Genomic DNA, 11978 nt, shown 5'->3' on the forward strand with positions numbered 1-11978 from the left:
AATTCAGGAAGGTTAGCTGTGTGTCCAACCTCTTTTTTTTTTTTTCGGAAGGTTAGCTGTGTGTCCAACCTTTTCCCTATATATATGGAAGAGGGATAAGTATGCCGCCGATTTTAAGTATGGTAACGGATAACACCAATAGAAACATATGATGGAGTATCATTTACGAAGGATATGAGGGTCATTTCAGAAAAGGGAAGAGAGATAGACACAATAAGTGCTAGTATACTTGATATCGGCGGCATACCCAACCTTTTTCCTATATATATATATATCCTACCGGTCAAGTTTTTTTTTGGGAAAATCTACGTGCCTAAGTGAATTGATAGGAAGAGGCTGCAGTGAGTGCAGTGATCCGATGAGTACCGGATTTCAGATGACCGAGAAGACCTCGGGGTACGTGCACCTCGCGTGTCTTCCTTTTTCGCGCCATCGTTGCACGTTTATGATTTGGTAATAACTGCAAACCCCTCCACCTTACAAAGAACGAACCACGAAGTGCAAAATAGAGATCGAAAGGGCATATCTCTCGCTGCTCGGAGCCTCGGGCAGAGGATAAATCTGCAAACTGCAATTCCCTCAGTTTGGCGGAGGCGTCTCTTTGCGTTGTCGAGTATGTGGGTCTTACCATGCAACGCCTCTGTTAATTCTTTACGGCTATTCAAGCCTTCCAAAGCTTTGGTCTCAGTTCGTTCGAGCTCTCTAATGTCCGCTCATCATCATCCCTTCGTTCCAGAGGTGAGGGTTCTTAGGTTCGTCACGAAAATAATTTGGATTTCCATTTCATGTTAAAAGCACCAAATTCTTCTTTCTCTTCAAATAATCCCAGAAATTCCTTCAAATAATACAAATTCAGTTTAATCTTATCGTTCGGATTGCACGTGTTTCCAACTTCTGCCACTTAGCTCCCAACCTCGTGTTGCAGTACAAGTATAACCCTAAAAGCTCAGCAGCTTTCACCAATCTATATTATCTTTGTTACGTATTGTAGCAAAAGATACCTAATAACACTTCAATGTCTTGACTCTTGATGCTTAATCCATTTTATTATTTTTGGATGGATTTCAGGTTGCAGAAGCCGTTGATTCCTTGTACTCGGACTTCAAAGCTGTGGATAATTTGGTGGCGCACAATTCCGTCCGTGTTCTTAAAGCTTACCAGAATGCGCGGGTTGGATCTCATGTAAGTGCGAATGTTCGAAGCATTATCCTTGGATTTTGAAATTAGGATTTAAAACGAGATTTTTCTAGTTCAGATCATCGTAACTCTTTCTTTATTGTGAATGCCGCCCCCTGCAAAACTGCTGATGCGGATTTCATTGAGCCAATATTGCATTGATATGCAAATATTCATGACATGCATGGCGTATCACCATATCGATTGTTTGACCCTTTTGCTGATATTATACATTGTGTTGTAGTTCTCCACGTCCTATGATTAAAGCCTCCATTTACCATGTACAGATATTATAATTTGTTTCATTTAATCGCTGATTTTTCCTTACCCCCCCATAAAAAAAACTCTGATTTCAGGTGGTACCTTTTTAATAGTAGGCCTTAATCCTTTTAGAAGGAGAGATGTGGAAGATGAGGCATGCCTTGTATCTGTTCTACACGTCCTGTGATCGAAACTCGATCTAGTTTTAGTTTTCATTTTTCCCAACATGTAACAGCAGATGACACAAGTGGTAGTCCTGCTTCAAATAATTCTTTTTCTATAATATTAATGAATTAACTTAATTACATTATGACCCTCCCCAGACCCCGCCGTGGTGGGAGCCTTGAGCACTGTGTATGCCCTTTTATAATTAATTAACTTAATTGTGTGAAATAAACACCAGAGTTTTAAGAATCACCTTTTCTCTTGAACTCCACTAAAATCCTCTTACTTATTATTATGTAACAAGACATCCACACTTGACTTTAAACTGGGAGAGCCAGAAAAAGCTTTTAAGGTCTACAATTTCTATTGTCGGAAGCATGTGAGAAGTGAGACGAGAGAAGTTCTAAGGCAATGATATGCTGGAAGATATAGTGGAAATAAATAGGAAATATCTGGTAAAGTGAGATAGGCTTGATTGGTAAGTACAAGAGAAGTGACTGGGAAGTGAAATGAAAGCCAGATTATAAGTAGTGAATAGTGAATTATAAATCTCACTAAGTGCAAGTGTATAATACTAAAAGAACCACTTTTTTTTTTTTTTGATAGATAAAATAGTAAAACAACCATGTTGCAGTAAAAAACAAATAGGTGTGATGTTTTACAGAGCAAAAAGAATTGAATCAGCTTTTGGTTGATAAATATTGGGTACACCTAGTAGAAAACAATGTTTAATGATCATGTTCTGGTAAAATTAGCCATTCCTTGTAACAAAGAACAAAACTACTAGTTCATTCCAAAAAGCCCCCTACCCCCCCCACCCCCCCCCCCGCCCAAAAAAAAAAAAAAAAAAAAAAAAAAAAAAAAAAACTGCTGTACCATATATTTTTCCAACTTCAAATTGTTTGATGAATAGAGTTATCATGAAGAATATTTAATATATTGAATCTCTAGTCTATGATTGTAATTGATCCTTTGTCTGAAAGAATTTAAGGACAGGCAATTTTTTTTCTTTTGTTACTCTTTCGGGCATTTCTCGAAAGGGTGCAATTGCTTGGAATTTGACCAATTGAGATATTCGGAAACAATATTTTTCATTTGAGAAAGAGATCTTTATTCTATTTCTATATTATTTCTAGATCCAAGGACTAACCAATTAATTACAAATAAAAAAAGAGGGAATAGATTCATAGGTTCAATAGCTTGTTATAGAACCTATGCTTTTTTTTGGGTGGTGGGTGGTGGGTGGTGGGTGGTGGGTGGTGGGTGGGGGTGGGGGTAGGGGTGGGGAGGATGATAGAATTTTCAAGTATAAGAAAGCTGAATGATTTCTAATGCAGCAGCTGGGAAATATCACTTGCTGCTTTTTTTCCAACAAGTTTTTTTACTTCTTAATGACTTCCATGGAAACATGATCAATCTGAGTTCTCAACATGCTTCTCAGAAAGTTAGCTGGCCACCTTCTTTCTGGCTTCCATGCAATTATATTGGTCTGAAGAAAAGGATGATGGGGATTGGTGACATGGTGTGTTTTGTCCTTTAGGCAATATTTTAATGAGACTCCAAAGAAGAAACTAGGAGAAAGTGTAATGGGGATAGGGTCACACATTGTGTTCTACATCAGGAGATAGTGTAATGAAACTCCAAAGAAACAAGTGGATAGTGAAAAAAAAATCAGGACATGTACTATTTTAGTAACTATTGGGTGTGCATGTATCTGTTTTCGTTATTGCCATTTTGTTGGTACATCTCAAACATTACAGGAATTTGAGGAAAGCTCTCCCCCACCACCACACCAAAAAAAAAAAAAAAAAAAAAAAAAAAAAAAAAAAAGAAAAGAAAAAAAAGAAAGAAAAAGATCTCTCTCACTCTCTCTAAAGTCTTATTGAAGAGTTTGGGGTATGGACTGCGGTGTTGAGATTTTTATTCCAAGTCTTCAGGGGCCATTTTAATTCTGTCATGTAATGCATTGTTTTTTAAATGTTACATGTCATCTTTAAGGTGCCTCTTTTGTAGGAGAGCTCAAACCTGTTTAGTACCATATTTTGTCATTTAATATTAAATTTCAGTAAAATGTACACAATAAATCAGATGGTCAAGCCAGAGGGTGGTCTTTGGTGCAATGGTAAGGCTGCTCTATTGCAACCTGGTGGTCGTTGGTTTGAACAAGGAAACAGCCTCTCCACAAAAAGTTGGAGTAAGTCTGGGTACATATGCCCCTCCCCAGACCCTGCACTGGTGGGAGCCTCATGCATTGGGTATGCCTTTTTTATATCAGATGGTCCAGCTGTCCAGCCAATGGTCTGAACATCTGGGTCTGAAGAATTAAATGGTTTGACTGTCCAGTTGAATAATCTGTTGACCAATTAATGGTCTTGAGAGTTTACTCATCAAACAACTATAAACCCGCTGTAAATGGTGCAGATGGTTTCGAGTTCCAACCTTAACTGCGGTCCTGCTGTTAAATATTTTGGTAGACCTCTTTGTTTCTATTATTGTTCCTGCCTTCTGCATTGTACATGACATCTTGTTTGATAATGTTTGTTTTTCTTGTTACTTTGATGGTTTTCGTTTCAAATATTTCGCATTTTCACATTACTCCTCTTTTTCTTGTTATATGTAACCTTTTCTTTTGAATAAATGGCCATTCCAATGATTGTTTGTTTGAATTGGAAGGAGTCAAGGTGCTTATCATAAAATTCATTCTTCCTGGTGCTTGTTACTTGAGCATGGATACTTTGTTCTAATTTTTTCTGTTAATTTATAATGTGGTATACTGTTATAATCTAGAAATCCATATTTCATAAGTAGACCAAGCCTCTGACATCTTTACCCTTGGCCATGACCCTCCTTTCCTTTGGAGTTGGTCATCATGTTCAGATCTGATGCTTATTAATCATGGCAAAGATAATCTGTTAAAAAGAGGGAGGGGGGGAGCAACTTCTCTCTTTCCTGTGAAAGACCTTAAGAGATGTCATCCATGATATAACTGTGCAATCGGAAGCCATCAGAAGTATGAGCTATCGGTGTCACTTCTGCCCGAGCTGCATAGGCAACACCTTTATTAGCAAAAAATGCAGTTAATGTCGGCATCATCTCTGGCTGTTTGTTCTCACATTTAATCCAGTGTAGAATAATTGTGCCCTTGGCCTTTCATAAGTGTTTGCTTTTTCAGATTTTTAATGCTGATTAGTTGGAATAACTTGTTATTAATGTAGAACTAGAATCACAAGTGATCCTAATCCCAGGCAGGATCTGAAATTCTAGCTGAATAGAGAAGATGTCCTCCAATAGGCTTGGTTCTAGCTTTCAACACTCTCTCTCAGCCAACAAATAAAAGGAAAATAAGAAAAGAAAAAGAATTCGATTGGGGGGTTTGAGAAGGGTGAAGAAGAAGGTTAGGTTTTGGGCATTTCACCCCTCAAGTTTAGACATCTCACCCAACCGCATCCCCCAACATAATAGCTTAAGCTATCTTTTTCTGTTTAACTAAAAAATCACCCTTCTCATTATAATTGATGGGCTTTAAATAGCCTTACATTGCTTGGACATGAAGACACAATAAAAAAGGAAACTAATGGACTGAAATAGGACTTTCTAATTTGTGTCTAACTTGCTAACCATGTAAGAATAAATTAGAAACTAACAATTAAACACAAAAGGAAACTAATCTAAGTTGCAAAATAGAAACTCTTTTGAGTAACAAAACAGGAAACTAACTTGACTAAGTAAATAGAAACTAACTAAACTAAATAGGAAACTGAAATATGAAATATGGAACCATTTTACTGTTCACATGAACAGCGTCATGTGAGTACTGTTCATGTGAACAGCATCGTGTTACTGTTCACGTGAACAATGTTTTGTGAACAGTAATTTCTGACTCTTGCTTTTGTCTTCTTCTTTAAGCTTTGATCTGCATCAACTCGTCCCCTCTTAGAAAAAATTCGTCATCGAATGTTGTAGAGCGTGAGGGTGATTATAGCATAGTGCACGTCCCTTTTCAAGTTGTAGAAAAATTCAGGTCTTGATCATACAGATGTAGTCATATAGGTACGGTTGATGCTCTTCAAGGTACTTCAAGAGGATGACAAACTCCACATGCTCAACCTCAATGTATACGGATGTGTCTATGGGGTCGTCTTCTAGAAATTCTTCTGCATGCTCTTCTAGTCCCTCGTCCTTGTTGTTCATAGTCTCTTCAATGATTTTTTCAATCATTACTTCAATATCGAACCCTTTAAGATCTTCCTCTTGGCTATTCACAGGCATCACAGATGTTGAACCACCATTCTCCTTGGGTTCGATCTCTTTATCCATAATTATGCCTGACTACCTCTTTCTTGACAATAACAATCTTGTGACTTGAGAGTGGCTTTTGGAAATCTGATGGAGGGAAGTACATCCTTCGTTCATGCTTAGATAGGTACATGCCCGCCAACTAGTACTGCATCTCTTCCCACATTCTAGGCTTATGTCCTTGAGCTTGAAGTTGCCTTTTACGAACTCTCCATTGTATTCGAACACAATCACTCATCTGGGAGCAAACATATCGAAGTCGTTGCGTCTCTGTCAAGTTGTAGTTGTTAAAGTACATTTCCAATTCATCTACCCATTCAAGGAAGATGTATGAAGAAAGTTCCTTGCAAAAATCACGTGGCTCCATCCTTGCTCTGGCTAGGCTCTGTTCAGAAATATCCAGGTCAACTTAGAAAATTCACTCATAGCAGTAGGCAGCAACTCAACAACAGAACCCAATAGTAGCCAGCACTTTCCCAGAGAAATCTGGGTTTTGGTCAAAATTGGAAGAAACCATGCGGTTTAGTTTTGGCCAGGTGGCTAATGCAGGAGTAGATTACAAGAAACTACTCTAGTAGTTTATAACCCCAAACAAGACAAATAGGACTTGGAAACAAAGAAATAAGACCATCAAATAAACCCCAAAGGATACATTACCCATATAGGAGCAAAACCAGTCCAAAACCCAACCTGATAGGAGAGAGGAAGACCTGCTATAGAGCTGGAGAGAGAAAGGTGCGGTCAGGTCTGTAGGAGTCCGATTGAGCTGCACTCTTAGGCGTAGATAGTCCCTAGGGAGGATACAAAAACCCCCAAAGTTGAGAGGATTCTGACGGCTGGTTGTGAAGTTACAAGCTTTCTTGATTTTTTGACCTAGGAGAGAGAAAACTTCAAGATTCTTTAGAATAGCTATTGGACAGATTTAGATAGCTTCAAGAAGAAGACCGAGTGGTCTAATAGCAGCCTAGAACACACCCTTAAAAGGGTTTACAGATCAGAGGTCAAAGGAGGGAGATATGGAGATCGATCTTCCACTTAAAATCTTCACTGATGCTGGTCGGTTCTGGACTGTAATAGCTTCTAACAGAATCTGAATTATACCTCTTAAATGTTACAGCAAATAAAATAGAAAAAGAAGAATAAAATAGATGGGGTGTTGAGAAGAGTGAAAGAGAATAAAAGAAGTGACTATCTCAGCTTGGGCTTCTCACCCACAGCTATCTCAGCTGCTTTAAGCATTTAGTTGCAAACTTTCTTTTATTCGAATCTATGAAATAATGGTACATATGCCTTTCTATTTATAGAGGGGAAAGTTACAATCATACTATGACTAGGAGCTAGTTTCCAAAGAGGACTAGACACTCCTACTACAACTAGGAATTCAAAATAGGACTAGAACTTGATTTTATGACTCCAACATAGAGTAGGACTAACTACCTAATAGTCCATATAGGACTTTACAACCGACCAATGGCCTAATGAGCTTTTATTGAATTAAATAACAACTAATTAAACTAATGAATTAAATCCCGTTTTCCTACCTTCTACTTATATTTTAGGCCCATTAAAGTGGCCAATTTCAAAGAAAACCTATGGGATTAAAGACCCAACACATATATAACACAATCCAAGGCTTATTTGTAATAAAATAAGCCCAAGTGACTTATCTACATCAACTCGCCCTCTCTTAGAAAAAATTCGTCCTCAAATTTTATAGAGTGTGAGGGTGTGAAAAATTCAGGTAACTCTTTGATAATAAAGATGTAGTGTAGAATGTGAGAAGCTCGGTCTTCAAGATACTTTAATGGGATGACGAACTTCACATGCTCAACTTCAGCATCTTCGGATGTATCCATAGGGTCATCTACATATGCACCTTTGATCTCTTCTAACTTCAATGCAACATAAAACTCTTTTGGTTCATCTACCTGGTGGTTCCCAATCGATTCCGTTGATGGTTCAAGCACAACTTCATTCTTAAAACCCTTAGGATCTTCCTCTTGGCTGTTCACAATTATCACAGTTGTTGTAGTGTCAAGTTCCTCTGTCTCAACCTTATTGTCCATTGTGGTAACCTTGTTGCTTTCGGCTTCTTCCACATGAGTCTCATTGATGGGAAAATTGATGACTAGTTTTTCCTTGACAATAGGAGTGGCTGAAAAATTTTCAGCACTACCCTCAACTTTTGACTCTAGTTCACTGGTCAGAGGTGTCTTCTCTTGTTGCTCCTTTGCAATAGACGCTGATGATTCCTTCATGCTCTTGTCAATTGTAGGTGGCTTTTAGACATCTGGTGGAAGGAAGTACCTGCTTCGTTCATGCTCAGATAGGTATATGCCTGCCAAATCATATTGCATCTCGTCCCACGTTCTAGGTTTACATCCTTGAGCTTGAAGTTGTCTTTTACGGACTCTCCATTGCATTCGAACACAATCACTCATCTGGGAACATACATATTGGCGTTTTTGTGTCTTTGTTAAGTTGTAGTTGTCAAAGTACATGTCCAATTCATGCATCCATTCAAGGAATTCCCTATGAAAATAACGTGGCTGATCATTAGATTGGGCAGTAGTAGCTGTATTCTGATGGGAATCTTCCAGAGGGAAGAGACTTCTTTGGAAAAATGCAGGGAGATAGTGGGTCGCTAACTCGTACTTCATCTCTTCCCAAGACCTAGGTTTATGTCCTCGAACTTGGAGTCGATTTTCATGGACTCTCCACCAATCTCTAGCACAACCACTCAACCGGGGTCAAGCATATCGAAGCTTTTGTGTCTCTATCAGGTAATAGTAGTCAAAGTATTCCTCCAGAGAATCTAGCCAATTAAGGGTGTCGAACATATCCCTTTGTCCAGCGAAGTAATGAACTTTTGGAACCATCTTCGGTTAGGCTTTGATAGATTGTTTGGAGCTTTCTTCAACCTTAGCTTTGATACCACTTAATGCTGGAGTAGATTATAAGAAACTACCCCAGCAGTTTATAACCCCAAACAAGACAAATAGGACTAGGAAACAAAGAAATAAGACCATCAAATAAATCCCTAAGGATACAATACCCATACAGGAGCAAAACCAGCCATAGTTTTTAAGGCGCTGGTGCGACTAAGGCGTTTGAGGGCCTGTCGGAGCGCCTTAGCAATAAGGCGGGCATAAAGCGTCGCCTTATTGACTAAAGCGTTCTTGTGTACTTTTTTTTATAAAACCAATCTATTTGACTCAAATACTAGTTAAATCCTATTACTCATATGCTAAATAAATATTAAATGTTTATATTCATACCAATGTAAGATATTCATCAAGAAAACAAATCAATAAAGTGAATAAACTAAGTTCATCATCAATTCATCATCAATCATCAATCATCAATCATCAATATTCAATCATGAATCATCAATATTCAATCATCAATCATCTTAACATATTAACATATAATATAAATACATAATTATGAAACAAAATTATAAATATAAAGAAAAGAAGACATAAAATATACAAGTATTTATTATACTTACCTCTATGATGCCATAATGAGTGCCTAAGCCCTAAGGTCATCCACTATATTTCTGCTCCTGTCAAAGAAGTAATTAAGAACTTAGAATTAAAATACATCGAAAGTAAAAATCGAGATGCCAAATTAGATGGATGAGAAGTGACTAACCTGGGGATTCTTAATCATTCTAAAAAACTTTAAACTTCAATGAAGCTAAAACATAAAATAAACTAAAATGCTAAGAATTTAGTAAACAAAAAAAGTCAAATACTTAAAAGTTCAAGGACTCAAAAAACTTTAAAGTTTAAAGACTCAAAATACGTCAAAGTTCTAAAACTCAAAGACTTTCAATCCAAATCAGTAATTAAATTAAAATCTTCTTCTTCATCTGCATTCTGTTGCTGGCTTGCATCATTTGGAGCTATACCATAATCATCCTCAATGTTTTCATCATCACGAATATCCTCTTTACTCATCTCATCCACTTCTTCATCTGACAAATCCTCAAGCTCAACCCTCCTACCACGCTGGGTATAGCAAAGATTGGTTCCATTGGTAGATGCTGGAGCCCTCCTTGGTCTATTATGGCCTTGGTATGATGAAGATGCTCCAAGTGCTCTATCAACATCTCTCCAAGTGATATCATTCTCAGGATGCACTAATTCATCCTCTGATTCACCAATCATCCACTCACTACTCCAATTAAGATCATCGAGCAACAATGGATTGTAGTTTCTACATTGTTCTTTTCTTTCTTGGAACCTTGCTTGAAGTCGGCGATTATATTGAATGTAGACAAGATCATTTAACCGCTGATGCTCTAACCTATTCCTCTTCTTGGTGTGAATCTGAAAAACATTAATAATATGAAATTATCTACTTATCTTCAATAAAACCATATTAAGTGAAGTACATGTACTATTGTAATCAGAACTCAATAGTCAATACTCACAAATTCAAATGTGCTCCAATTGCGCTCACAACCAGAAGATGAGAAACAAAGACCAAGTATGCGCAATGCAAGCTTTGAAAGGTCAGGAGCAGTACTTCCATGTCGAGACCACCAAGAGACTATAAATATATAATATAAAAAAATAAGTTAAGTAAAAAATCAACATACAAAGTTCTAAACTAATTAGAACTTTAAAAGGAAATATACTTACTAGGATTCAACTTGTCCCTTTGTCTAATCGCCATGTCCTTTGCAAAACTTCCTTGAACAGTGGTATACTTGTCAACCTGGACAATGATCTTATCTTGCAAGGTCTCATCAGGCACCAACCTTACAAGAACATCATTGAAGGCATCACTTGCTTTTTGAGCTAAGTCCAACTCATTATCAGGATTATCTGCTATTGCCTTAAAGAACTTGTTTGGATTGAGGAAAAAGGAAGCTAAATATATTGATCCATTCATCATAGTCTCACAACGGTGATCAACAATCGCTATGATTTTCTTCCATTTCCTTTCATCATCTCCAAATTTTTTTTTGATGTTCTTCCTTGCCACTTGTATTGCCATATATACTTCAGGCATAGCAGGCAACTCATCACCATCTACAATCCTCAAGAGTTGAAGAAGAGGCTGTGATGCTCTTATACAATCCATCACACCATTCCAGAATGTTGTAGCAAACACAGTCTCAGAAGCATTCTTCCCTGCCTCTGTAGATGCAAGCTTAGAACGGGACCATTCATCATCAACAAATAATTTTTTCAGAGATTCTCTGTGCTTGTATAAGCTCTGGAGTGTTAAAAAGGAAGAGGCAAATTTAGTCACTCCAGCCCTCACTAAGTCTCCTCCTGTTTTTTGCCTCATGGCTTCAAGAAGACGAGTGTGCCTGTAGATGAATGCAGTCAATTTCCTGCCCTTCGATATAACAGACATGTAAGAGCGTAATTTGCCTACTTCCTCCGTCATAAGGTCTATGCAATGAGCTACACATGGACTCCAAAATAACCTCTTCCTTTTCTCCATTAGTAGTCGACCCGCTGCAACATAGTTGGTAGCATTATCAGAGACTACTTGAACCACATTATCTTCACCAATCTCTTCAACCTTGATATCAAGTAGCTTAAATAACATTTCAGCTGTTTGTGATTGGCTAGATGTATCCACAGACTCCAAAAAAAAAGTCCCCTCCGGACAATTGACAAGAAAATTAATTAGGTGCCTTCCTCTCTTGTCTGTCCACCCATCTGACATGAGTGTGCACCCATGTTTCCTCCAATATCCTTGATACTTCACCTTTAACTCATCAATTTTATCCTTTTCAGACTTCAATAGAGGCCCCCTATAGTCATGAATTGAAGGGGGCTTGAAACCTGGTCCATATTGACCAATTGCCTCTACCAATTCCTCAAAACTCCTTAACTTTAAAGCATTAAATGGAACACCACTCTCATAAGCCCACCTTGCAAAATAAGAACGAAGTTTATCTCTTTCTTCTTCTCCTCTTACTCGGTTCTCCATTGTTGTTTGATATGAACCTTTATCCCGCCTATCTGCAACCACTTCTTCAGGAGTCCTCCTCACATGCTTATCCATGGGACCCCTTACTTGTTGTTTGGATTGTGTTTGAATGATAGCTT

The 11978-nt window shown here is 37.9% G+C and overlaps 1 protein-coding gene across 5 annotated transcripts in view; it reads left to right on the plus strand.

Annotated features, from left to right (window-relative positions):
• Positions 1 to 336: 336 nt before the first annotated feature.
• Positions 337 to 11978, plus strand: part of LOC122071582 (uncharacterized protein YnbB-like) — a 90761-nt gene continuing 79119 nt past the window's right edge. For 3 of the 5 annotated variants that reach the window (XR_006138214.1, XR_006138218.1, XM_042635976.1), the window contains exons 1-2: positions 338 to 738; positions 1069 to 1182. Coding sequence is in view for 3 of the 5 variants with exons in the window: in XM_042635976.1 (XP_042491910.1) it covers positions 616 to 738; positions 1069 to 1182 (237 nt within the window). In the remaining 2 variants the exon portion in view is untranslated. Of the gene's footprint in view, positions 739 to 1068; positions 1183 to 11978 lie in introns of all 5 variants that reach the window. The other 2 variants (XM_042635988.1, XM_042635969.1) reach the window with 2 other exon arrangements.

The sequence above is a fragment of the Macadamia integrifolia genome, chromosome 2 (assembly GCF_013358625.1).
Source record: "Macadamia integrifolia cultivar HAES 741 chromosome 2, SCU_Mint_v3, whole genome shotgun sequence".
Lineage (NCBI taxonomy): Eukaryota > Viridiplantae > Streptophyta > Magnoliopsida > Proteales > Proteaceae > Macadamia > Macadamia integrifolia.